General features: G+C 50.9%; 7 protein-coding genes across 7 annotated transcripts; 4 read left to right on the top strand and 3 right to left on the bottom strand.

Moving 5' to 3' along the window:
- Positions 1–136: 136 nt before the first annotated feature.
- TGME49_214800 (hypothetical protein) lies at positions 137–4,752 on the top strand. The gene has a single exon (XM_002370760.2). It carries the CDS (start codon positions 1,385–1,387, stop codon positions 3,662–3,664), a length of 2,280 nt encoding a protein of 759 aa, XP_002370801.1. The 5' UTR covers positions 137–1,384; the 3' UTR covers positions 3,665–4,752.
- TGME49_214790 (glycoprotein) lies at positions 3,900–7,727 on the bottom strand. The gene is made up of 2 exons (XM_002370759.2): positions 7,159–7,727; positions 3,900–5,989 (listed from the first exon to the last, which is right to left on the bottom strand). Exons 1-2 carry the CDS (start codon positions 7,601–7,603, stop codon positions 5,583–5,585), a joined length of 852 nt encoding a protein of 283 aa, XP_002370800.1. The 5' UTR covers positions 7,604–7,727; the 3' UTR covers positions 3,900–5,582.
- Positions 7,728–7,768: 41 nt separating this feature from the next.
- TGME49_214787 (hypothetical protein) lies at positions 7,769–7,975 on the top strand (the record flags this gene model as incomplete). Its single annotated transcript, XM_018779661.1, has 1 exon — positions 7,769–7,975. The coding sequence occupies one exon, from the start codon at positions 7,769–7,771 to the stop codon at positions 7,973–7,975; it is 207 nt and encodes a 68-aa protein (XP_018635722.1).
- A 148-nt stretch (positions 7,976–8,123) lies between these two features.
- Positions 8,124–8,699, top strand: TGME49_214783 (hypothetical protein; the record flags this gene model as incomplete). The annotated part of the gene is made up of 2 exons (XM_018779660.1): positions 8,124–8,150; positions 8,544–8,699. The coding sequence occupies 2 exons, from the start codon at positions 8,124–8,126 to the stop codon at positions 8,697–8,699; spliced, it is 183 nt and encodes a 60-aa protein (XP_018635723.1).
- A 320-nt stretch (positions 8,700–9,019) lies between these two features.
- On the top strand, positions 9,020–13,001 carry TGME49_214780 (hydrolase, NUDIX family protein). Its single transcript, XM_002370758.2, has 5 exons — positions 9,020–9,771; positions 10,237–10,385; positions 11,113–11,219; positions 11,965–12,074; positions 12,394–13,001. Exons 1-5 carry the CDS (start codon positions 9,605–9,607, stop codon positions 12,521–12,523), a joined length of 663 nt encoding a protein of 220 aa, XP_002370799.1. The 5' UTR covers positions 9,020–9,604; the 3' UTR covers positions 12,524–13,001.
- Positions 13,002–13,105: 104 nt separating this feature from the next.
- On the bottom strand, positions 13,106–18,244 carry TGME49_214770 (small GTP binding protein rab1a, putative). The gene is made up of 6 exons (XM_002370757.2): positions 17,244–18,244; positions 16,285–16,357; positions 15,503–15,598; positions 14,827–14,966; positions 14,292–14,448; positions 13,106–13,716 (listed from the first exon to the last, which is right to left on the bottom strand). The coding sequence occupies exons 1-6, from the start codon at positions 17,255–17,257 to the stop codon at positions 13,588–13,590; spliced, it is 609 nt and encodes a 202-aa protein (XP_002370798.1). The 5' UTR covers positions 17,258–18,244; the 3' UTR covers positions 13,106–13,587.
- A 2,385-nt stretch (positions 18,245–20,629) lies between these two features.
- TGME49_214760 (erythronate-4-phosphate dehydrogenase domain-containing protein) lies at positions 20,630–25,461 on the bottom strand. Its single transcript, XM_002370756.2, has 5 exons — positions 24,615–25,461; positions 23,435–23,824; positions 22,894–22,995; positions 21,668–21,823; positions 20,630–21,201 (listed from the first exon to the last, which is right to left on the bottom strand). The coding sequence occupies exons 1-5, from the start codon at positions 24,867–24,869 to the stop codon at positions 20,956–20,958; spliced, it is 1,149 nt and encodes a 382-aa protein (XP_002370797.2). The 5' UTR covers positions 24,870–25,461; the 3' UTR covers positions 20,630–20,955.
- Positions 25,462–25,815: the final 354 nt, after the last annotated feature.

Genomic DNA, 25,815 nt, shown 5'->3' with positions numbered 1-25,815 from the left:
GTCCGCGAGGACTGCTGAAAAATATCGTATTCACAAACAGGTTCATGCCAGGCTACCAAGCCGCACACGGTAGACTGGCGTGGCAGCGGGGCGGGTGGCAATGGCGTCGTCGTGGTCACTAGAAGACAAGGTGTGTTTCGAGCTCGAGTGTCGCCACCGGAAACCCCTCCCACTCGAATCGTTCCAGAACAAATGCACAAGTCGCACTGTTTCAGCCTCACATCTTCAGCCACTTTTCTTTCTCGTGACGACGTCGAAACCTAGCGAGAGGAGGCATCGACCCTGTCTTTCGCGAGTCGGCGCAGGTGCAAGACAACGCTCCCCGGTCTCCGCCGTTGCCCGTTGAGGCGTTTGGTGCACGTTCTTGCAGCAAATAAAGAGAGTAAGGAGTCGAGATTCCTCAGCTTCACCGGACAATCTCGTTTTTGAGCCTTTGCCACGCCGAAGAACAAAGAACGTCGCACTTTTCAGCGGACAAATCGTACGGGAGCCCGAAGGAGCTCAGCGCTTCGTTACTTAGTAGCTCGCGGGCGGAAGCACTCTCTCGCCTTTCCTAGCACTCTGTAGTGTCTCTGAGAAGAGAGGCGTTGTTCACGACTTGCGTCGTTGCAGGGCGTTCGAGAAAAGCGCAACAAGCTCGCAAAAGTGACGAAGGACTGTCAAAAACGTTGCATCTTTTCGACCTGAGCGAGAGAGTGACACGCGGGAGGAGTCGGCCTGCGTAGGTGCTAGGATCTTGTGCAGGCCAGTTGGGGGTCGAACCGACGTCGTTGTGTAATCAAGAATCTCTGTTTTCTCTCGCCTTTCATCTCTGTCTCGAACCCGGTTGTGGTGGCGGCAAAAAGGACAAAATAACGGGAGTCGCAGGGCGTTTTCGCTGCTCCCTTGGCCTCGCGACACTTCGCTCTCTTTGAAAACGAGCTTTCCTGCGTGTGCTTACGCTGGGGCGCAACTTGCCAACGCCGAAAAGACGTGCTCTCTTTTGTCCCGCTCTCCGTTTTTCGCTGCTTTCTCGGTCGGCACGCACACCTTCTCTCCGTTTCAGCTCACCAGGGGAAGAATTTCGCGTTGAACGCCTCGTTTCCCCGTTCACACAGAGGCACTTCCCGGCGCGACCCCGGCGGTCGAAACCGCCTTCTCTAAATTAATTCGCGGTTCAAATGCTGTACCCCGCCGCGGTCTTGACTCCCTCTGGGTGAGCTGGAAGTGCGGGAGTTCCACATCGCTCGACGCTAGAGCCACTGCACATCGGGAGCGTTGTTCTAGACGTACACCGAAAAGGACTCTCATCATACAACGCCTGTGTTCACCAAAGAACACGCATAGTCAGATGTAAGTGTGATCAATCCCCTCGTCCTTGGAGCAACCAGAAGGTCTTCCGAGGATGGCGAGGAAGCAGAAAGGCGAAAAGTTTGCGGAGCCACCCGGGACGGCCTCTAGGCCTGGAGACGTAGAGGAGAACGCGCCCATGAACGGGAAGGAAAGCTCGCCTTGGACCGGCGGGGAACCGGTGGGAGGTAAGCCGATTCCACCTTCTTCTCGCCTCTCGTGTGAAGCAAGCCAGTGCGACTCAAGAGTTCTCAGCGGAAATTTCCAGCACGGACCTCCCGCCAAAGCGCTCCAGCCTGCGGGCGGGACAAGTCGAGTAGTCAAGAAGCGAAAGACCGACAGATCTTCGCAGAGCGGATCGGCTTCCCCGAAAGAGTCTTCTCGGCAAGAGAAGAAGGCCGTCGGTAGTCGCTGCTCCGCTGCCACCACTCCTCCCTCTCTCCCGAGCTGGGCACAGCGGGAGCGGGAGGCTCTCGAAACGCTGACGGATGAGTTCTACGCGCGCCACAGACTATACCTGCGAGTCTGGCCGGTGACCGCGTCTCAGGAGGAAGGGGAGAGCTCGAGGGGGAAGAAGAAGGGCGATGAGGACGAGGCCTCCAAGTTGAGACAAGAGCAACTGATGAACATGAGAGTCATGCTCCACGACCGCGTCGCGGAAAACCTCTCGTTCACATGCACACAGTACAACAGCCCGCTGCAACCTCCACGGAACCGGTGTCTCCCGAGTTTCTTGAAGCCACGCGGATACCGAGCCTGTCGCCTCGCATGCACTGATGAAGTCAATCTCTCCGTCACCACCACAGGGACATCTGAGGACCCCGAATGCGACAACCCCCGAGAAGGCGACGGCGGCGCTCCCCACGGCGAGGAGACAGCAGAGGAGCTCCTGGAGGAGGCAACAGAGGGAACAGCAGAGGGGGAGGGGATTAGAAGGAAGGGCAGTGTTGGTGAAGCCGAGTCGATTGAAGCGAGTGGAGAAGACAAGATCAACGAGCTTCAAAAGTCGCTTCTCGCGGATGGCTTCACAGGCTGCTGGATTCTTTTGCTCTCTGAGAAATACATCCCGCCCGCAGAGGAGCCCCACCTTCCCCCGCCACAGGGCCAGGAGCCCCAGAGGCCCGCAGAGAGCCCCGCAGGATCGAGAGCTGGCAGACCTTCCGCGGACCACGGGGACGCTTCTGTCTCTGGAGGCGGCCATTCGAACGGGAGTGGAGACACGCAGAAGCCCGGAGGCCTAGAAACGTCTCCGACGCCTCGTGTACGGAGAGTGATTGTCTGTGGGGCTTTGGTGGAGGTGTATTCGAACAACGAGAGACAGATCTCTGCCCTTTGGTGTCTCCCCTGTTTGTCTGCCCAATCCACGCGGCTGTTGCTCCAAGCCTTTCTGCCTCGGCTGGTCGTCGAGGCGCTGAAGCTTCCGGACGTCCTCCCGCCGCCGTCTGCGGCGGAGCCGAAGAAGAAGAAGAGAGCGAAGGGTCCGGGCAAGGGGGGCGACAACGCGGGCTCTGAGAGCGATCTGGAGTCTGTCGCAGCGAGCCTTGGGGGCGCGGAGAACGACGGCGAGGAAGGCCCTCCCGCGCCGATGAAGAGCGTCTTTGCAGTCTGTGAAGACACGCTTCTCTGGCCTCGCCAGGCTCTCTTTCTACTCGCGTCCCCCACAAAAATGGACTTTCTGCGACATGTCGAGCCTCTCCAACCCCAGGCTCTTGTTCCCCCAGGTCCTGACGAAGAAGCGCAGCCTCAACTGCATGTGGACGCGGGCCTCGGACCCCAGTGGCGCGACTGTAACTGCCGCCGGCGGTTTCACGCTGAGGCGCAGAGGCCAAAGCCTCAAAGCATGGAACCAGGCAAAGCCGCCAGCAGCTGGGGTGCGAAACACACTACGCAGTCGCCGAACTTCCCAACAACAACGCAGGCGCCTGATACCTTCCTCCGCTTCTTCTCAGTTAGCGAACTGTGGGCGGCGCGCCTGATGCCCCCGAAGGAGGCCCGCGCGCGCCTCGAGGCCGCGGAGACACGGGGGCCCGAAGAGCCCAACGACGCACCGGAGACACGGACGGAGCCCGAGGCGACGCCAGGGGCTGTGGCGAAGAGCGCGAAGCACTTGAAGACCAAAGAAGAGCAGAGACACGCGAGTGTCTGGCCTCTCTTCTCAGACGGATGGGCCAGCTTGGTGCCGAAGGAAACATGCGACCAGCTGGTCGAAGAAATCTACGGAGGCATGCCCTACCTTCGGCAGTACTTCGATGAAGACCCTCAAGAAACGAATGTGGCTCGAGACGAAATGTGTGGCTTAACTGAAGACGAGTGCCGCACAATCCTGCAGTGGTGAAGTGGCCGCGAACAAAGCATAAAAATGTGCTGGACCAGTGCCTCGACCATCGCAATCGATATCCATTTACACGCATATTTCTGCAGATACATATATATATATATATATATATATGCATTTACATATGTGTATATGCATTTATATACGTGTATATGTATATATATATATATATATATCAACGTATGCCTTTGTACATATACGTAGATATATATATATATATATATATTGATGGATCGTTCAGTTTCCGAGGCACTTGGAAGACGAAGACTCATCCCATTCCTTGTATCCCGCGGTAGACTTGCACGCACAGGGGTTCCGAAGGTGGGCGGAAGTGTCTTGCAGGAGTGGAGTTCTTTCATTTGGAGAGAACGTGTTATTCGCGTTTCTTCGACATGGAACGTTCGACCTCGCTTTCGTTCTTGTAGGTCTACGTTTGTGACAATGTATATTTACATGACTAAGAGACAGACGCATATTCACATGTCTACGAGCACGCACAGTCTGCGGTGTCGTGCGGGAAGCGATTCTGCATCTGAGACGATGATGCTGGCTCCGATCCTTTTACGCGAGTACGACTCTGAAAAAAAGGGCAGTTGAGCGCGTTTCGAAAGTGCGAGGTTCGTGGGCGACTCTGAAGTCTTCAAGTGGCTTCAGCTGGTGCAAGACAGCACCCTGACGCGGACTCTGTGGGCCAGTGGATATTTTCGACATTGCATTCTTGTTTGTAGTTGGTAGTCGCGGAAGCCGCACTGCTTGCTGCGCTCCAGTGTCCCTCTGCAGGGGGATAGCGCAGAGCAGAAACACCGATACAAAGCGATGATGTGCGGCATGCCTCCTTCGATTTTAGATGAGAATGCTTTTGGAGGACAATTACGTAGTCTTTTTTCTCTGGCTCTTCACATGCAGTCAAGAAGCGTTCCAGAAGATAACGGTGCAGCTATATTTCCATGATTTCCCAGATGCGCGCAGAAACTCCTGGACGGTCCAACGCACCCCGGTGCGGTACCATTTGAACTTTTTCCGCGAGGCCTTGCTGACGCCTCGGAGTGTGCAGAACTCACTGAATGACAAAGACTGGTTAACTCCGAAGTTGCCTTCCAAAGTCAATAAAAAAGGAATACCTTGCTCCATCGACTCGTCTCTCTCCAAAGAAGCTACTTGATAGTTAGGAATGCCTATTTTTGAAGCCCACCGGTCGCCGTCCTTGAACGAACATGTGCAGATGTTTCTCGACAGAATCACGGCTAGAATCTACGGTCTGTTTTTGCTCGCGTTCTCCCTCGGTAGAAATAGGCGGTAAATGCCGATGTGTCAAGTTACGCAAGTCAAAACGTTTTCTCTCAGACGTGATGAAACCGGGCAACAGGCGAGTTCCAACAGAAACAAAGACAAGCACGAAACGCAGCTGCCCCGTCACGAAGGTTTCCTCTCGCACCACGCCAGCACGCTTACCACCCAGACAGGGCCCAGAGAACCCACCACTTGCGCTTCTCTCTCCCTGTCTGTTCCACCCTCGAATTCTCTTTCCCCTTCAAACTACCTCTTCTCAGCCTGGATGGCAGTCGCTTTCGACGCTGCGGGTTCCTTTTTGTCTCCGCCACTTCCGATTTCTAACCGGTTCCCCTTGGCTTTTGTCTGCGTCGACGCACATGTGCGCCGCCCGATGGAGGTAAACACCCTGCGCCTCAGCAGAGAGCACTTCTCGCTTTCCGCCTGCATCGCCTGGACCGGGTCTTCCGCGGCACGCGGCCGCACCCGCTTATTGTTAACTTTTGACTACGAACGTGTGAATGCCGCCGTCGGCACAAGAAGGGAGTCGGCAGGCGAGGCTGCAGAAAAAGCCGGCCGAACGGGAGGACTGCACTCCCGCGTCAGCGCATCTTTTCGCGCGCTCCACGGACGTCTGGAAACCTCTTTTTCAGTGTTCGACGAACTGAGCGAGTTTCTTCAGCCACGCGAGGTACTCTCGGTTTTCCTTGTCGACAGAAAAGCGGTCGATGAAGTCACACAGCTCTGGGTCGACGCCCATCTTGGCCAGCCACTCGTCCAGACCCTGCTGGAAAGAGTCGTCCAGATCCTCAAAGTATGGGCCGGGGTACACATTCAGGCTCTCTTTCTCTTCTGCGTTCTTGAAGAAGCGCACTTGACCAATGCAGTAGCGGAACTTGTCTTCTTCGTCTTGTGTAGTGCTGCAGTAAAAAGTCACTCCCGACTCGTCCGGGTTCGTAATCGTCACAGTGAAGTCAGACATCTCGGGCATCGGGCCCTCCTCGGTGGGCGCCTCTGCGCTCTGCACACAGCTGAACTCAACCACCACCTTCTTGCCTGAAAGAAAAGCAACAAACGCCGGATCCTCTCTCGTTCTGGTGTCGGTCGCTCTCTGTACGGATTCGCTGGCCACTTTCCCTGGGAAAGAGAACAGTGAGTCGCTGGAGACTGCAGGACACGTGGTGCCACACGTTTGCTGCCGACTGTCTGCTTCTCTTCGAGGCTGGCCTCAAACTACAGACAAAAAACGGTGAGTCTCCGAATATAAGCCGAAACCATAGACAGTCCCTTCTCGCACGGGGAGCTGAAGCGGACAGACCAACGTGGGGACACATGACAACCAGCTTGCCCGCGAGGAAGCAGATATCCATGCATCAGAGGAGAAGAAAAAAATCTGACTGCATTCTAAACCGCCCTCTTCTTGAAAAGTAGGTATACACAGAAGAGCACTTGATTAGCGAAATACTAAAAAAACAGTGTTACTTCCGAAGGAGCGAGTACAGCTGTAAGCACAACCCCATTCCGTCTCTCTCCTTGCAGCCAGAACGTGAAGCACCGGAAACTTCGCAGAACCAGCCGCCTCTTTGGAGGCTTCTGTTTTTCCAGGATTTGAATATTTTTTACAAAACACTCAATAAACTATCAAACGGCTGCGTGCGTCGAGAAAGCTAAAATTTCCCAGGCAGGCAAACCTCCCAGCCCCTAAATGTTGTGCCAGTAAGAGAAACAAGAAACCAAAGACTCCCACACAGGGCTTTCTGGTTCTGCTCCCTCTGCTCTCTGAGAGAAGCGACCGCAACCTGGCAAGAGTATCGCGAGCACACGAAGGACTTTTCGGGAAAATTTCCGAGTTTCTTGGAATCCCCGCATGCAAACAAAGAAAATCTCGAGGTCGTCACAGTTTAAACACCACATACACAGTTACTGAATCAACCTTAGCAGACCGTCTGAAGTCCGTTTTCCCCGGTACACCGACGTGCAGTTAGTTACACCTCTGGACCATGAGAACTTAGCCGCACGAACCCACGAACCACGCCTCATTCAAGTGTCTCAACACCAAATAAAAAAGAGAAAATAGTGGCCGTCTCGGTTTCTGTGCTGGGAAGTCTGACCGTGTCCACTACGACTCGCCAGATCGCTGCGGCAGCGCTCGCGGATTTCCTGTGGGCGTGGAACTCGAACTGAAAGTTCGACTCCCGAGGAAGAGCCTTTTTCTCAGAACCTACTGCCAACTTGTCGCTGAAGCGTCACCATCATGTTGTTGTCGCTTTCGGCGACACTCCACCCGGAGGTTTGCAGGAACTTCTTGAGGTCGGCGTCCTGTTCGTAGGTGGACTGTTCGTGCTGGATCTCGCTCTGAATCGTTTTCAGGAGGTCCTTGGAAGCAGCTTCTACCGAGCTGTCGGCTTCGGAAGAGAAAGCTCTTTTTTCAGCCGCAAAAGCGGAGCTCTGGGTGCCCGTGAGCGGGGAGAAGAAGCGACTGTTTGTGGCTGCCGCCGCGAGACCCGCGGGGGCTTTGAAAGGGACCGCTCCGAGTCTCCCCTCGCGCAGCACCGCAGAGCAGAAGGAAGAAGAGAGGAACATGCGCTCGCGGGAGCTCGAAAGAACCCCAGGAAGGCCCAGTGGGGTTTTGGAAGAAAAGAGACGAAAAACAGAGGCAGAAGTCGCCATGGTGATGAGGCGGGGAGACAGCAAAAACGCACGGGAAAGGCGGGAAGGCGAGAAGCAGACGACAGGCAAGAAGAACAAAACTCGAGCGGAAAAAACGACGGCGCGAGAAGAAAGGGACTCCTGCGACTCGGCGACCGGAGAGATTTCTCCCGCACAAGCAGCTCTATGAAGAAAGCGCGAAACAGGGGCGGTGAAACGCTGAGAGAGACCCCGCAACTTTACGACGAGAAAAGTGGAAGCACAGGCGGCGTGTGCGTGCAAGAAGACTTCCGGAATTACGGGAAAAAGAGCGAGGGAAAGAGGAGACAAACACGATGTCGGCCAGGCACCAACAAGAAAAATTCCTATTGCCCGTTAACAGTGGTGTCGTAGCGAACCCCACAGTCGTGTCTCTCGAGAGACACGCCAAAGGCACACTCGAGACCTGCCAACTTGTTGTCCCCCAGACTCCAGCCCCGTTTCGACGGAAGCTGGATTGCAGATGTCTTTAAATGTGCACAGAAAAGGAGACGACACCAACATGGAGACCGTCGCATTTGCACAGCTGGTAGGTACCTGTTCAGGGTTTCCAATAGACGCCTTCTGCCGCTCGATACAGTTAATGTGACGGTCGTGTGTAGAACACAATCGAACGCGGATCCGGTAAACACCGACCTTCAAAATCTAAACCAGCAATCGGATACAAGAAGCAGGAGGTGTGTATCTTACTGCAGAGTCAAAAAAAACGTTTTTGCAGGAACCAAGAGAGGAAGAGCGGGACTGCCGGAACCACGGAGGCAGCTGAGCTCAGGGCGAGCGCAGAGACACAGATACGGGAGCGAGGAAAAAAGCACATGAATGAAGGAAGATTTTTCGAGCGCACATCTTAGGCGAGGCGTATATGCCAGCTAACATCATATACTCCGCATTCTTGTGTCTGATCTGTGTCGTCGGTGACGAGAGAGGTGTGTGCACAGGAACACGGCTAGATTTGGAGCATATCCATACGCGGAACTACGGACGCTTATGTGTAGATGTAAAGAGGCAGATCCGGAAACTGTTCTGGAGCAATGGTCGTCAGAAGAAAAGAGATATCTTTGGCAGCATTTCAAGCTAAGCATGAAGTGTGCGAGCTTTCCACGTGAACGCCGGTATGTATTGCGTGTGTCCGTGTACAACAACCCGTGGGGATGTAATCATAGAGATACAGGTATACGTAGGTTACAGTAAGCCTTTTGTAGTTTGTGTTGACGGAATTTCGTTTCAAAGCTGAAGAGCTGCGGAAACGAGAGAAAAGGAGAAAATGTCTTCCTCATGCCCCCCCCCCCAGCCGCCTTTCAGTGGAGCCGCGCGAAGAGCCAGAGCGCTACAAACGCGCAGCGGCGGGGACGGCGGGGGCGGGGCGAGAGCGGAAAGGTACTGGCAGAGAAGGAAGATCCACGATATCACAAAAGGGGCATTTATTTTCGACTTCCCCATGCAAGATTCGGTAGAAAGAGTCTGATCTGCAGGCGGGATTAGACGCGAGAGAAACCTGGGCTCAGCGTTAATTTCGGCTGTATATGGAGCTGAGACAAAACGACAAGAGCGCATTGAGGAGTCGCTTTTTTCAGGCATTTTCTGTGGATTTTTCACGTTCCACGCACGATTAAGTGCAACTGATGAGATGGGAACAGAAAAGTGTCCACGTTTTGTTTCCGGTGAAACACCTCGGAAATCTGCTTCGTCTTGACACCGTCTACACGGCACACGCTCCTGCCGCCTGCTGCTAGCACCTGCAACGTTGCATTCCTCAACGCCATTGCGTCTTCATGAAACGTCTCCCTTTTCTCAACGCGTGCATTTCACCCTGTTATTTTCTCGTTGAGTTTTTTTGAAAGCTCTTGATACTCTGAGGGAAATCGTCGTGCTAGAGAAGCGGCTTGTCTTTCTGTCGGAAGGCAGGGAACAGGACTGCGTTTCAGGGTTCCACGGATCCGAGGCCGCATTCGGAGACCACATTCGTGCACACCTGTTCAGGCGATGTTGAGACGACATATCGGGTGTTTTCTTATCCCTCTCGTCGAGCTCCACCACCTCGTCTGTAGTCGTCCTCTGTCACCGCCTCTCGTGCGAAAAACGTGGTATTTTCCACATATACAAGCCCCCGGGTTCCTCTCCAAACGCATGTTCCAAATGTCACTTACCGCGTGAGAACGAAGAGGAAAGGGACGAGCCGCGGATAAGGCAAAGGGAAAGTAGCAGAGAAATGAAAGAAGAAGACACCAGGAATACGTTTATATGTAGGGGAGCAGAAGCAGGGAGGGGATGCTGGATCTTCCTTGCTGTTCGTGTCAAGAGTTTTTTACACGAGTGAGATAAAGTTTCACATGAATGATAGAGTTCTTCATGAGCGCTTGGTTTGTCTGACAGCTTCCTTTCTCTTGATGCTGTGTTGACTGCAAAGAACTCTCCTTCTTGTGTCTCGACATAGGCCTTCCCCTCCAGCCCCCCGACCGGTCGTGCCCCTCTAAACAATACTTTAGAATGTGTACGTCCGACAATTGTATTATAGTATTTGTCTGATTTTTTGCAAAGCTTTTATACTGTTAATATCCTGGTGAGTAGGCTGACACTGCGTAGGGCTCTGAAGATAATCGGATTTTTTTCTTCAGAGAAGAGCCGAAGCCAGCCGTCGAGGCCCGAGCCGCAGGGTTTCTCGTTTACAAGATCGACGAGAATGCCAAGGCAAACGAAGCTAACAAAGTTCAGTTTCTCATGATGAGAGCGTCCTACGAACCGTTCCACTGGACTCCGCCGAAAGGTGAGATTCAAATTGGACTCTTTCAGAACTTGTTTACGCCTTCGCCTGCCTAACGACTCGGAGCTTTCGGGGTTTTACCTCGAGTGCATGAGACTGCAAATAGGAACAGAAGACCACTCTTTTGCTCACTCATGTTTGATGCATTCCGTACAGTGGCCGGTAAACGGGATGCTAGCCAGAGGCGTAGACGAGCGTTGGAGCACCACCAAGGACACCCTGATTCCCAGACCAGCAGACTGCAGTTAACCAGTCGGGAGTGTCAGGATTCCAAACCACCAAGCACTTTATGGTGGCGTTTCAGGCACATTTTCTCTTTTCGCGGTCGCCGTTTCCGATACAGCGTTGCATGCAAAGCTTCTGTGTCCTAGCCGGCTGCTCTTCATGGGCAGAAGAAGTCGGGAATGCACGTGCAGACACACTCACTGTAGCCTCTCCAGGCCGTTACGTTTAGACGAAAAGGCGCAGTGGACATTGCAACGCGAGACGGTCAGGAAAAAAACTATACCTCAAGTTCTCTAGCAAATATATTGAACATACAAAACGAAATGTGGATGTACAGAACTCGCTGGAACACCCGCGGAGACAAAATTAGATGTTTGAATCTAGAGACGAGAAAACCAGGGAACTTTCTGCCTTGCGTTGCGTAGGAGGTACTGAAAAACAGAGAGGAGAAGACACAACTCTTAGGCTGGTTTTCCATGCCTCGTCGGTTTGATGGTCGTTGCAGGCCATGTGGATGGCACCGAGAAACCACTAGAGACAGCGTTGCGAGAGACAGAAGAAGAAACGGGATTTGCCGAATGTGATCTCGTCGTCGACTCCCAGTTCGAAAGAGTAGGTTTCAGAGTGTCCCAGAAAAAAACAAGAAGGCCGTCAAGTAAACGTCCGAGCTTTCCTTCGATAGGTGCTTCGTTTGACAGATTCCCAGATTTCGCTGGGTGTGTACGAAGGGTGGAAACAGATGTTGAATTCTTTCGTTAGTTTCCGAAGCAATTCCAAGTACTCTCTATTCTTCGAAGTCAGGTGACGCGTATCGAAGGAATACTCACGTTCGACGTGGAAGGTGAACACCCAGCATATTGGTAACGATACTCTCTGAGATAGGGCTCCACGCTTCTTTGCAGAGTGTATAATACTTCTTACGCGCGGGTTTACTCATCCACGGTCTTTGGTTCCTAGATCCAGGTTCGACCAAAACGCGGAGAAATTGCATCCTATCCACCAATACAAGCGTAAATGACCAGAAGAGTAGGTTTTCATCCAGTCAATACCCAATGCATCTATTTTCATGTATTCGCATGCGTCTCGGCCAATCCCTTACACTCCCAAGAAAAGTTTATATATATATATATATATACATATACAACTATACATAAATATCAGTCATATCCTTTTGTAGAGGTGTACCTATTGTGTACTTCTTGCATTGTCCCTTTGTACGTATAAATATATGTATACATATACATATATATATATATATTTATATGTGTAGGCCTATGTGGGTAGCTGTCTGGAGTGGAATTAATACTACGCAAAAAGCGACTCATGGGAAACAACTTTCTTTTCCCGTTTTCCGCAGAGGCTTCATTACGTCGCTCGAGGGAAGCAGAAGGAGACAATTTATTTTCTCGCACGTCTCCAAGACCCTTTCAAGGATGCCACTCTGTCTGATGAGCACACCGAAGCGCGGTGAGGCGACCATCAACATGCATGCAAAAGAGTCTACACAAATATGCATGTGGCAAACTGCTGTCCCCCATTTCGATGTACAAACACGCAGGATTCAACGTTGTGTTGTGAAAGACTCCAGATTGTCATTGCCCTGATTATTTTTGATCAATGCATGGTGTTCAGTCGTCTCTACTTTTCACGATGATTCTCATGGTTGGTATGCTGAAGAGAAGATATTCGTCTCTATATACGTGTCTGTGCATGCATCCAATTCCTTGCGTAGCACGGTGGACGTTTCAGCCGCAGGACGGTTTACACTCTCTGTGATTTTATCCAGGTGGGTGAATGCGGAAGAGGCTGTCGCCCTTGGCGGCTTCGCAGACATGGCGAGTGTCCTGCGAGAAGCAGATGCGTTCATTCGAGCTTCATTGAAAAGCAAAGAGTTGCGAGAACGTGAAGAAATGTAAAGTTCGCCTTCTCTGCCGTCGTACCCTGATACAGAACCTCTTGACCTCTAGGCGTTTCACTGTGCCCGAGTTTCTGTTCTTTTTTTCCTCTTCCCCTCGCACACTTGAGAGTGGCAGGGTGCCTCAGAGAGAGACCATTGCCCCTGTGGAACAACCTTGATGTCGCAGAATCTTGAAATCCGCGACAGGTTTAAATCTGTAACAGGCTGGTCTGCCAGGTCCGAGTTCTACGGCGGTTTCGTGACCATTCAGCATGAGCGTATTTCTCGTTTCGTTCTCGTATCTCCGCCGCTGTGTCTTTCAGAGCCTGCCTGAAGGAAACGACGTATCCACGTTTTTGCCCACTTTTCCTGGTTCTCTGTCGCATGCAGACGACTTCGGACTTCGATTGTCTTTCTCGAGTGTGGAGAGAACGCGTGTGAACTCAGATTTCTGTGATTCACCTTGCCTTTTTTCTACCGTCTTTCTGCAGAATCACGGCAACTGCTACATGTCTATACACACAGGTAGTACAGCTAGAGGTCTGCATCTGAAAGAGGGGGTCAAGAGACTGTTCTCCGGATGATGAGTAAAGACTTCACTGTCTCAAACCAGTCTCTCTGGAGAAAATCTAAAGGACATCGAAGCAGCGATTTCACCACAGTCGCGGTTCTTCCAGTCTTGCGCACTCGCCGCAACCTCATTCCGTAGGAAGATCTGTGAATCAGTGTGAAACTATTCAAACGCGGCAGCCGCTTCCACGTTGCCGCGGAGTCTCTGCTGGACCGCTGTTTTCGACTGTTTTTCTCGCGCATTCAGCGCCATTTGTGCGCCGTGTCGTGAGAAATGCTTCTCCACATAACGCAAAGCCAGTTGCAGCCCGGAGAAGAGTGTCTCCTCGGCGCGAGCACCTCACAAAAGAGAGAGAAAGCCAGCAGACTCGGTTTCCAAGACAGAAGGTCGCAGATGCCTCCCCGCCCCCCCGCGCTGCACTCGCCTCTCCCGAGACAGCACTCTCTGGACTCATGCAGAGATTCACGCAAGTCAGCTCTGAACGTCGCAGACGCGTCTCAAGAGCAAAGAAATCAGCAACAACCCGAAGAGACGCTGCGAACCGGCTGGGACGGGCCTAGCCTCACATTCGCATTCGGTCGACTCTGCTGCTGGTTCACCTGAACGCGCGCTTTGATCTCACTTGCCATGATGTGGAAGGCCTGAACAAAGCGCGCAAAGGAACAACTTCAGAACCACTTCGCAGCTCTCCCACACACCTACACCCAAATATAAAACGTACATGCACACCAACATACAAATACATACACACAGACATATATATATATATATATTCATATGTATGTATGTATATACATCTATGCATACACATATGTGTGTACGCATGTATTTGGTGATAATTGGGTGTAGACTTGGATAGGAAAGAAGCCTGCGAACTGAGGCCGCATTACAGTTGCTTGCGAAGTGCAGAAACTGCTGCAGAAGCCATAGACGTCGACGGTCGAGAACACCCGCGTCACAGCCGGCACAACCGATCTGAGAATCGACTACAGAACTGTGCAGACACACAAGGGTAGCCAGGTGGACAAAGAGTTACGGAGCCCAGTGCTCGTGGACGCACTCCCAAATATAAATAAATATACACGCATGCATGTGCATGTAGGTATGTACTTGCATATAGGTCTGTGTCTCTAGATGGACATTTCCGCAGAAAACGAAACTCGGAAGGTGAAGACGCGAAGCAGGTTCGACGGTTTTCTGTGGAGGCGCTTCTCACCTGTTCCACGTTGTGGGCATTCTTCGCAGAAGTTTCTATGAAGCGCATGTTGCAGCTGTCGGCGAACTCCTTCCCTTCTTCGTATGTCACGGTTCGCTTTGACGTCAAGTCACATTTGTTCCCCACCAGCAGCTTGCTCACGCCTTCCATGGCGTATCTGCACAGACCGCAGGCAGAGTCACCGGAAATAAGCAGACACCGGCGAGCGATGAATCTCTCCTTTCCACGTCACTTTTCTGAGATGTCTTTGCGGCGACGGCCCTCCTCAAGCTCCCAGAAAGGAACATCGCGCGCTCCGGCGACCCGAACATCATCCACGAGACTTGCATCTGGTCACAGAACTCTCTGAGTCTTGCAAAGACGTCAGGGAATCAAGGAAAAGACAGCACATCAAATCCACGAGATTCCGCGTTTGCCTCCCGATGGAGACGCGGACCTGAAGACCGAAAACTCGGCCCAAAAATGTGCGTTCTGCGGTGCGCCTGCTCTCGAGGGTCGCGCGCAGGCAGAGGCACAACATGGCTCAGCGACTCACTTGTCAATCTCCATCATCCAGTTCTTGACATTGTTGAAAGACTCGCGGTCCGTCACGTCGTACACAATGATGATGCCGTGAGCTCCTCTGTAGTACGAAGAGGTGATGGTGCGGAAGCGCTCCTGGCCGGCGGTGTCCCACTGAGAGGCAGAAAAAAGATGGATATCAAAATATACAAACAAGCATATACACAAATATATATATATATATGGATTCAGATGTGGGTCCAAAAAAGGAAAGGAAATGCAAAGAGTGGCTTGGAAGACGTCGCCCTCGTCAGAAAGAGACACGAACACATGCATGGAATCGTACACACGCATATTTTCATGAATCGACTTAACCATATCCACATGTCTACTTGCAGGTAGTTTCCTATATATATATATATATATGTATAAACAAGAAGACCGACATACACATATTCATATATATATATATATATATATATATATATTGGCAGGTAGAAAGGAATACAGCTATGCGTTGATTGATGTAGGCCGACATTGACATACAGACAGATAGGTATACAGCTCGAGAGAACTCTAGATAGATGTGGAGGTACGCTGATGTACACAGACAGATGGACCCCGCAAACCCTAGGGAAGGACGGGAAGCATGTCGCCATCGGCCGAGGAATGAATCCCAAAAATGGACGTGTGAAATAGCTGATGCTTACAATTTGAAGTTTCACAGTTTTTCCGTCCAAATCGATGGTTCGAATTTTGAAATCAACGCCAATGGTGCTGATGTAACTCTCTGTGTACGTGTCGTCCTGCGAAACAGAGATTCGCCGCGAATCGCTTGTATATAGATGTTGGTTTTGCATCCGAGCTCGTTCCCGCGAGAAAAGTGGACAGAGCGTCGCAACAGATTTCAGTCACGCGTCTTCCCGAAACATCGATTCTTTACAAAGAAGTCATGGAACCATGTACGTCTTTCTCCTTCCACTTCGCGCAAACCCCGCAAATGTTGTTTTCCCTGGATTCCGCCACACGCGGAAGACAACCAGCCGCGATCCCTTCCGAAACACTGCCTTTCACAGAGGCGGTGCTTCGCACACATACATACACAGTCCAGTGCATCCATCGCTGCAGGCGCATGCAATAAAGACAGACGCGGCATCTTTCCTATCTTTTACCTCCACAGACTAACTGCAAAGAACAAAGGAACCCTGAGGACGAGTGCAGTGTATGCACCTATATACATACATACATACCGTATCCGCAAATATATATATATATATATATATATACATATAAATACTGTATACACGTACTATATATATATATATATATATGTATTGTAGATGTGTGAGTTTTCACGAAGATGTGCATGTGGTGTGGCATATTGAAATCGGACAAGAATCGCTACAGACGAAAATGCAGCAGCTGCCCCAAATCGAATATCTGCGTCTACCGGGTGCATGCGTTTTCCTGTGTACGTACACTCGAAACTTACCGCAAACCGCAGGAGGAGACAAGATTTCCCGACGCCGGAGTCGCCAATGAGAAGCAGCTTGAAAAGATAGTCGCTGACAAGAGCGCACACAGCAGAAAACCTATGCTCGCACTGATGGACGCACAACCTCCAACATCTTCCCCTTCGAGCGAACAGTAAAGAGACACACATTTCCTATCTACAAATACGCACATGTGCGTCAAACATATACAGATGTATGCATGTATACCCCGCTGTACACGCATATATGAATACATATGTACCTATCTACATGCATATTTACAGACATATATATATATATATATCTTTCCACACTTATATGTATATATATGTGTATGTGTGTATGTATATTTCGCAGCATCGACAACTTGCATGCAGCCGGTTCGGTCCCTCTCTGGACGGAGAGCACCTGAAGGCTGTTCGAGTGCATGTCTGTGTGTATGTGAGCGAAGAGAGGTTTGAACCGTGTTGTGGAGTTGTTGAGAGCAAGCGCTGGACACAGATTCCGCGTTTGCACCCTCTCGCTATCGCCGTCTCTGTGTCTCCATGCATGCATTCTTTCTTCCTCGTTCGTCGGAGAAACGCGAGTAGCAGAGGACGTGGATTTCACTGGACAGACAGGCGCATGCATACGCCGCGCGCGCTTTGCAACACCCCCTGGTTCTGCGGTGTTTGACTGCCAACAAGTGCAGAAACGTTTTCTCTCATCGCATGTCCTCGAGAGTCAGCGGCGTCTACGTTTCTCAGCTCGGCATAGGTGGAAGGAACCCGGCAACCGTCGCTGTTTGCGCGCAGCAAAAAGAGCCATCTGAAGTACTCCCCAGGGTGGTGCAGAACAACAGACGTTTTTCTCGCTTCTGTGTCTCGGTCGCTGTCTTGCATCTCTGCGTTCTGCAGGCTGAGTTCGAATTGTGTTGTTTCGAAACTGCTCCGCTTCTTTTCTTGTCGATAGCACCCACTATTCAGGCTTCATGGTTCAAATGCTCGACGAGAAGGGAGGGAGAAATCCCGCGAATGCGACGGAGAACACGAGGCGAACTTCGCAGTCTTCTTCTCGACAGACACCTTCTTGCGGTGTAGAGACAGGAGGGGGCAGGCCGAAGAAGCGAGTTGGAGAGACGCTAGGCGACGAGCAAAGAGAGGCGAACGCGAGACTTCGAGCTGCACCTTTCACTCGCCTTCAGAGAGAGTCTCACACCGGGCAGGCAGCGGTGCGGAGAAGCAGGAACTTCAGCAGAGAGAGGAACTGTAGGAGACGAGATGTGCCGGAGGGGGGGCGCAGGCGCGGCGGAGAGAAAGAGTGCAAAAAGAGGAAGACAAGTTGTCGCTCGCGAAGAGACCGTGTTGCGTGAGGGGAGAAGAAAGAGAAGACAGACAAAGAGAACGCTAACAGACGGCGACGAGCGTTTTAGAAGGCCAGTTCAGTCGCGGGATCTCCACCCGCGGAGAAAGACACAACTTGTGGCGAGCGAGACGGTTGCCCAGAGCGAACTGCCACAGACAAGTTCGCACCCCTCTCTCGAGTCCTCCACGGCGTTTTCTCTCTGCTCTTTCGCGGTATGTGTCTCAGAGCAAATGTCGACGTCTAAAGCTTTTGACTGGTGAGGAAAGGAGAGGCGTTTCGTCACACTGCCGCCGAGAGCGTGCCAGAACGAGGGCATCCAGGAGGAGTCTCAGGAAAAAAGCGTCCCGTCTTTCACGGGGAGAAAAGTCAAGAGGCTGCGACGGGGTGTGTTGTCCCGAGAAGAGTCGAAGGAGCAGTGGCGAACGCTTCGTCCCGACAAGCGAAGTCGAACACGGGGAAAAAACGGAAGCGAGGGGTTTCGCCGTCCGCTCGCGAAGGTTTAACCTGCGGCACTGAGTGCTCGGTGTCGATATCGCTCGAGAGCAACAAGGAAAAAGATAGCGCGTTGATCAGTGGAAGAAAAGTGGTGAAGAACAGCCAAAAGACGAGAAAAAACGAAACAGACGCGCCTCTCACCCCTGCGCAAAAACGAAAGCAACCACCACGCTGTGACCCCCGCTGTACACACACTTGACCAGCGATAGAAACAGCGAGAGAGAAATGTGTATCTTCAGGAGCGCCAGCGCTTGGCTCAAAAACCGTTCAGAGCCGTGTCCGAACCACTCACGCAGTTCTGCTTTTGACAACGCAGAAGTGAGGAAACGACAAGGAAAAGAACGACGAAATTTCTTCTCCAGTGCTACGCCGGCGCCTGCCTGTGGACCCCGACAGAGGTTCGCTGGGTCGCTCTCTCTGCAGCAGCGCCGCTGGCTTTTCGCTTCCCTCGTTACTTCGGGGCAAGAAACAGTGGAGAGGCGCCGGTTTGGGGGGTATTTAATCTCGAAAAATAAGAAAGACAGCTTCCCGCCGAAGCCGAAGTCCACCGTGCACGAGAGAGAGGGCCTGGTGCAGACGGGGCAGCTGCGGACAAACGCGTTGGCATTTAGAAAGGCTTTTCAGAGAGAGACACATGGCGCAGGAAACAAGGAAAGGCAAATGCCATGAAGGAAGCACGGAAAAACGTCAACGTTCGACGTAACGCCTGGACGCAGTCGATTTTTAGGGAAGCCAGGCTGTGATAGGACGGGATCCGAAAAGGGTATAAGAGTCTAGTGAAGGCAATATGCGTATCTGTGTACTTTTCTGTGTCGCCAGACGAATTGCCAGACGAAACAAGAATCGGTCGTGGCATTTTTGCCGTCGCTCAAACCACCACGACAGCGGCGTATTGATGCAGGTGACCCTCCACCGAGAGACAGAGCTGTCGAAAACTCTCCTCACGGGGTGCAGGGGATGGAATAGTACTTCTGGAAGTCGGATGTCTATTGCCATAGAACCAGAAAACGACTGAAGCGTATACGGAGTGACGTTCAATCGCATGCCTCCGAAGCTAGTCGATCCGTGGCTGAGTAGTTCGGTGGCTCTCGCATTGCCCTGATTCTTTCGATGGGAGTGCTAATCCACCAGCGACATGTTTCTGACCCAGTAAATCACCTCCTCTCTGGTAGGGATGCCTCTTTGGAGAAAACACTCCGGACAGTGTCTGTCGCGAGACGCTCGAACAAAGAAATGCTTAACGACCACGTTTCAGTTCTTCAAATGCAGAGGGCAGGCCTTGTTTTGTTGGACAGAGTCGCCTTCCCCTTTCTTCGGACTCTCCAGCAGTTCAGAAAAAACGCGGGAACGCATCCAGGGAAACGGGGTTGTGCCATGCATGAGTGAACAGCCAGTAAAACGCTTCTTATCTCCGTGGTCGGCGTGCGAGGAAGGCAAACCACCGAGATGATTACATGGTTTCGGACCCTATCTGTGTCTCGGATAGTCGACTAAAACTCCTGGCGTATGTTCGTTATGAGGCGAACGGTGTCTTCAAGACGAATGAATACCGCCGCAGTGGACGGTGAACTACTTCATTGACTACACTGAGATTGAGAGATTGCGAATTCCCTACTTTCCTCGAAACTCGTCGTCCGGAAAAGCTCTCAATGGCACTTAGATCTGGAAACAAGAAAGCCGCGCACAATCGAAACCAAGAGTCCAACTCGGAGTGCATCCTCCCCGCAAAACGACAGTTCACACATATCTACGAACCCCGTTCTGTAATGTGGACAACAGAGAGACTAGCTTCAGGTGCTACCTGATACACAAACACACACTAATATATATATATATATATATATATATATATATATATATATGCATGTATGTACTCCCTTGCGTACAGGAACAGTTGTTGTCTCAGAGCAGCTGCGAATTTAGATGAAAGAACTTCGCCGCTCATCTTGCGTCGAGAGTGACGAGGATGTGCACGTCACGAAGCCCACGCAACACTGAATGGTTGCTGAAGAAATCTGTAGGAGTGCATTCATCATTGAAATTGCTTTTGCCTGAGGAGGTTTCTCCGTGAGACGGTCTTCCTTGAGACCAGTTTCTGAAACATTGTTTCTCCTTGTTTTCAAAGAGACGCTTTTGAGGTTCTTCTTTTGCTTGCTTTTCCCCCGGCTCTTTTACTTTTGCTGACAGACGTTCGAAGCCGCTGCTCCCTCTGGTGACGCGAGGGCGTGAAAGAAAAATGACACCGGGGAGCAGGGATTTCACCTGTTTTCCTTTTGTTTTCAAAGTCAACCCAAAGACTGTTACGGGCGGCTGCGAACTGGAGCACTAGAACCGTGATCAAGAAAGAAAGTTTCTGACTTTTGGCCGCAGCCCCAAAGTGCGTTACGTTTTCGCTGTACGGAAGAGATATTCCGCTGGCGTGCGTCTTTCCTTGCCGTGAGTTCGTCAACTTTTCTTGGTTTTCGCTTCGAACGCAGCGAATGCAAACGGCGTATCCTCTCGCAGTCTAAAAGGAACTGGATTCCCAAGGACAACTCGTTGCTTCTTTTTTCGTTCGACAGAAAGACAAAGACTATTCGCACACGCAGAAATAAAACGCTGTCTGACAGGAGCAGCAGACGGGAGTGCACGCGACGAAACGTCGTTAGTCTTCAGAAGACATCCTGAGATCGGCAGATCCTGAGAGTACGGAACAGATCAGTAGAGGGAGAGATGTAGCTACAGAGAGATACAGAGATACACAGATTGACAGACGCACACAGACTGACATACACAGAAAGATAGAGAGAGAGATTCAGACAGAAAAAACAGACAGGCTCTTGCTGCCATGGTCAATACCCCAGCTGCTTATTTATTGGTGTGTACATGTCTTGCTGAGTTTGTGCACCCTGTAAAAAACGACGAAAATTCTCCTCGAAAACACGAAAAGCCTCTTCCGCGCTATGGTCTTTCACCCAGTCGCAGCAGTGAGAGGAAATCAAAAGATTTTCTGCTTTCCAAAGAGGAGACGTTTCAGGCAGCGGTTCCGTGGCAAACACATCCAGAGCAGCCCCCGCGAGCGCCTTCGTCTCCAGCGCCTGACAACGATAAACACAAGAAGGGCAGATAAACCACCGCACGATGCATGCAGATGCATTTGAGTTCGCGTATCACTATATATGTAAATAGGTAACCCACGTACAACAGGGAAAGGATCCGTGTATAGCCACCATGTACCGTATACCACAGACCTTGAAAACATCCTCCCTAAAACAACCAATACTGACAACCGAAAAGTGCAACTGTCCACATGCACTACACAAACAGGGTCGGAACTTAACCGACATTGAATTTCGCTACCTTCGGACCGGTATAGTTACAGCCGCCGTTTACTAGAGCTTATAAAAAAATTACTTGTATAACATTATTTTTTTAAACTTACTAGCACTGGGCAGGTGCAGTCTCTTTTTTTCTATTTTTAAAACCGTAATTCCCGCATGCGTAAGTATAGACACTTTTTATTTAGGATTCGTGCCCTTTCAGTCGACGAATTTATTTTCTCACTTTCAAGAGTGCATGCTCGTCGACGACAGAGCCTCGACCAATCGAAACGAAAACAGCAGAGGGTTTCATCGCAGAAAACTCAGCCGCTCCCACAGCGTGGCGCGTCTCAGGCGTCCCCGGGAGAGAGCAAACGACGAAGTCTGAGATCTTAAAGAACTGCAGAACAACGCATGCAGAGCGCAGGAAGTGCACAGAAAGATACACGGTACACAGAGAAGCCCCCAAAGAATCGAAGGGAGAGATGCCGGCTTGGTACGGAAAATACGGCAACTTCTTTGTACCAATCTATATTCGTGGTTCGGAAGTCGTTTCCAAAAACGAACGCGATCTCCTATTTCCTACTACTATTAGTGAACTCATTTGGTCTGGTGGCATCTCAGGGAGTGGCAAGCGAAAAAAAAGACCTACGGAATCCAGAGAAGCAAGAGGAGCGTTGACGGAGGAACTAGAGTAAATGGCAAACGTACAAAAAGGCACAAGAGGAAGGAACAAAGAAAACCGCAGACCCGGAGTACGGCGACGACTTTCACCCCCAGGGGAAAAAACAAGCCGGCGGGGGGGCGAAAAGAATCAAAAATCTGGCAGGCAATCCGAATGCGCTTGACGCCAGCGAGAAAAACGAGATTTCATGAGAATCGACATGGTCTGTCGTTCTCTGCATGCCAAGACAACATGGGTGGCTTCAACGTTGTTCTCCAGTCACCCTACTTTTGAGTCTGCATGCGTCTAACGTATTCACATGAACCGTTGTGATCCGCATATATACATATATATACATATATATATATATATTTACATATGTTTTTAGAGAAAGAAGTTTACGAGGAAGCACGTGTACGCATGCTGCTCAGCAGAGAGGATGGCAGAATTCCTGCATCCATACTTTTGATCACACATGTGGTTCTGCTCGATTAACACACACACACACTTGCTCGTTTCCATATGCACACAAAGATTTACACACCCAAAACCTACGCTCCTAGAATTTGTCTGTGAATGCTATCCACGTACATCCCCTACCAAAGAAAAGCTGCCAGATATCTACATATGCACACATGCCTATGTATATATATATATATATATATATATATTTTTACATTTATATGGAAAGGTAGACAGGTAGAGAGAAAAGCGCAGGTCTCCCGCACAAGAGCGATAACAAAGCATCCGCTTTCTAGTGTTCACGCAGATGTGCATGCAGTTGAATGAACACGGCTGAAATTTACCTCGAGACGATCTGGATCAGCGGAGGTCCATACTTTTTCTGCAAGTGAATTTTCTTCAGAGTTCGCCGAGCGTTTCATGGCAACACACCGCATGCCAAAAGCCTACAAAAATGCACGTACAGGTTTCTTCCACCGTCCTCACATACACAGATAAATATATATTTCTCTTAATTGAAGAAGACGGATGCGCACTTATCCGCCCACCTCTGTCCACCTACATACATACAGACACATATGTATATACGTAAAATATATGTATAGATTTACACATGTAAACTATTTGTGAAAGATGTCACGGGAGAGTCTCTAGAGAGGGGAACCGTGAGCAGAGAAGCAATGCGTCAGGGGTGGAGACGAAGAACGAGAACAGCGTCTTCACACGAGGCTGAAAAAGGAACTTCTTTCGCTTCAGTGTCGCCGCCGCGTCTGTTCGGCGGTGGACACACTGAAGAAACGACTCGTCATTTCCGAGAAGCGTTTTCCGTTTACGCACCCCTGTTCAAACCGCTACGTCTTGCGTCTTCGCTACTTCCAAGCTCACCCGGAGGAGTTTCGCTGTTTCTCTTGCAATGTCGCCGTAACCGAGAAAGCCTACAGTCTTTCCCCGCAACTGGTGCATGGGCGCAGGGTTCCACGAGCGCTCGTGTTTCAGTTTCTGCAGGCGACAAATGTCCTTGGCAAAGTGCAGCATCGCAGCGGCGACATACTCTGCCAGGGGTCGCGAGAAAACGCCCTTGCCGTTGGTGACGAGGAATCCGGGATCTTCGGCGAGCGTTTGAGAGGCGCTCTTGTGCGACGGTGTGGAGTTGAGGAAAAACGAAAAGCAGTCGACGCCAGCAGACATACTGTGCAGCCAGCGAAGACGCTTCGCATGTGCGTAGAGCGCAGGCAAACAGCTGCCGTCATTATCAAGCACGAACACCGCAGTCGCCTAAACAGCGAGAAGAAATGTGGCACACACTGGAACCAAGCGTGCTTTTGACATCGAGACGATGAAGAAAGACACAGTTCATGCTTTCGTACCCTTGGAGCAATTCTCTACCTACTCAGAGACATTTGTACATACATATATGGTGGTGCACCTGCGTGACGGTTTACTCCCAGGGGAGAGACAGCGACATTTGGCGTGCTTGTCTACACACATGGCAACTTTGAAGTGCACATAGGTGTGGCAGGTACACATTTTCTTTTACGTAAGAACAAGTACGAACTTATGTCTACATACGTATCTCTATATTTACGAATTGAATACCTATACATGTTTGCTTGCGACCTGACGGTTGAGAAGCGACAGAGAATTTGATTTTCGTAGATCAGTGATAAGGGGATGCACCACAAGCTGGGAAGCCGGATCTGTAAGACCCCTAAACCATTCCGGATGACATACATTTCTTTCACACGTTTCCTCTATTAGACGTAAACGTGATCTTCGTAGACGGGCGCATGCACGCATGCCTTTTTCTGTACCAAGAATATTTTCTCCTGCTCATCTTTGTTGCCTGTTGTGAGCGTGTCACCTGCGGAGACAGATCGTTCTCTATCTCCCATTTAGATGGTGTAAATGTATACAGCAGAAGTGCAGTGTTTAGGCTCAGGGTGCGGTGTTGATAAAGCCTCATCGCGCTTAGCATCGTTTCCAACTTCCAGTTTGTGAACGAACGAAACAGGAAAGTGCGCGCAACTTTCGCGTTGTTCAGCTGTCTCTGGCCCTGCCACCTCACATCTGCAAGTGCCTCCTTCTGACTCAGAAGACTCTCTTCGGACCAGACGGGGACGACGCGAATCGCTTTCTCAGGGTGCTTCGTTTTCAGGAATTGCCGAAATCTAGGAAGAATAACCCGCGAAATCGACTCCGGAGCCTCAAGCGTTGTTGGGGTGTCGAGAGGCACTTCGGCTGCGAGCAAGACGACGAGAGTGAGAGAAGGCGGAGGCGTTTCGCGCGCCATGGTAGCGAGAGGAGCTTTTCTCGAGTGCATGCGCGTGTAATTTAAGACGAGACAGAGGCGGAAACAAGGCGAGAAAGCACTGAGGGATTCAGGCGAGCATCCTGAAGCGAACAGAAGATTGGCGATCTCAGCCACGAAATACAGGGAATCGCGTGAGGAAGCAGCGAGAAACTGGAATGAAACACAAACGTGCAGACGAGCAGAACAACAGAGAAAAAAACGAGAAAAAAAGAGGAACGCGAGGGGGGTCACACTGCTCGTGGCCAGCTGTACCAGGGAGGACGAGACGGGAGACAAAACGAGTCAAAAGCGACGCCAGGAACAGGGAACGCCAGACAGGAACGCTTTTGTGCTGGGAAAGAAGACACCAAATTCTTCACTTATAATCTCAGGAAACATGTTAAACATTTTTCTACGCCCACTTGCCTCTGAAAGTCCACCACATTCAAACTCCAAAAGCGTCGGAGCCACACATCGCGTGCACCAGCAAGCTACTCTGCACACCACAGCTGCGGGTGGAAGTAAACTTCCACGCCTTCGCTTGTACTTCATCGAAATATTGTCAGCATCTGACAAAGAAGATCACTCAATCGTTCCGTCTCTTTCTAGTAAAGGAATTCTCTTCTCTGATTCTGGGGAAGCAGAACCGCAGAGTGCAGGAAAACAAGCTGAAACTAATGCCAGGTTTAAAAACGGAACAGACGGAAGGCACGGGCAAACTCTCTTCTCACCTCCGTGGGGAATAGATCTTCTCAGAAATGTGCTCTTTACGGCAAAAGTTTCTTTCCTTTAGTTTCGTAGCACATCGAGCAGAAACAGAGCCAGACGAGCAATGATATCATCAAAAGACTCCACCCAGTACAGAGCACCCACGAGCGGACAAGAAGTCTAGGTTTTATAGAGGAGAGGCGGAAGAGAGGGATCCGCGTGCAAGGAAATTCTTCACCAAGATGAAACAGAACGTTAGAGAGAGGCA

The sequence above is a fragment of the Toxoplasma gondii genome, chromosome X, assembly GCF_000006565.2.
Source record: "Toxoplasma gondii ME49 chromosome X, whole genome shotgun sequence".
Classification (NCBI taxonomy): Eukaryota; Apicomplexa; class Conoidasida; order Eucoccidiorida; family Sarcocystidae; genus Toxoplasma; species Toxoplasma gondii.
Note: the sequence above shows the minus strand (reverse complement) of the source record. Positions and strands in the feature narration are given on the sequence as shown.

Bases quoted from the DNA above. Each gene is read 5' to 3' on its own strand.
- TGME49_214800 (XM_002370760.2), top strand. From the start codon at position 1,385: ATGGCGAGGAAGCAGAAAGGCGAAAAGTTTGCGGAGCCACCCGGGACG.
- TGME49_214790 (XM_002370759.2), bottom strand. From the start codon at position 7,603: ATGGCGACTTCTGCCTCTGTTTTTCGTCTCTTTTCTTCCAAAACCCCA. The intron at 5,990-7,158 runs GTAGGTTCTGAG...CTTTTCTTTCAG, and splicing joins GCTTCAGCGACAAGTTGGCA to GCAAGAAGGTGGTGGTTGAG.
- TGME49_214780 (XM_002370758.2), top strand. From the start codon at position 9,605: ATGTTGAGACGACATATCGGGTGTTTTCTTATCCCTCTCGTCGAGCTC. The intron at 9,772-10,236 runs GTGAGAACGAAG...TTTTTTCTTCAG, and splicing joins TTCCAAATGTCACTTACCGC to AGAAGAGCCGAAGCCAGCCG. The intron at 11,220-11,964 runs GTAGGTTTCAGA...CGTTTTCCGCAG, and splicing joins TCGACTCCCAGTTCGAAAGA to AGGCTTCATTACGTCGCTCG.
- TGME49_214770 (XM_002370757.2), bottom strand. The intron at 14,967-15,502 runs GTAAGCATCAGC...TCTGCCTCTCAG, and splicing joins AAACTGTGAAACTTCAAATT to TGGGACACCGCCGGCCAGGA. The intron at 13,717-14,291 runs GTGAGAAGCGCC...CGCTTTGTTCAG, and splicing joins ATGCCCACAACGTGGAACAG to GCCTTCCACATCATGGCAAG.
- TGME49_214760 (XM_002370756.2), bottom strand. From the start codon at position 24,869: ATGCACTCGAGAAAAGCTCCTCTCGCTACCATGGCGCGCGAAACGCCT. The intron at 22,996-23,434 runs GTGAGCTTGGAA...GCATTTTTGTAG, and splicing joins AAACAGCGAAACTCCTCCGG to GCTTTTGGCATGCGGTGTGT. The intron at 21,824-22,893 runs GTAAATTTCAGC...GTTGTTCTGCAG, and splicing joins CTGATCCAGATCGTCTCGAG to TTCTTTAAGATCTCAGACTT.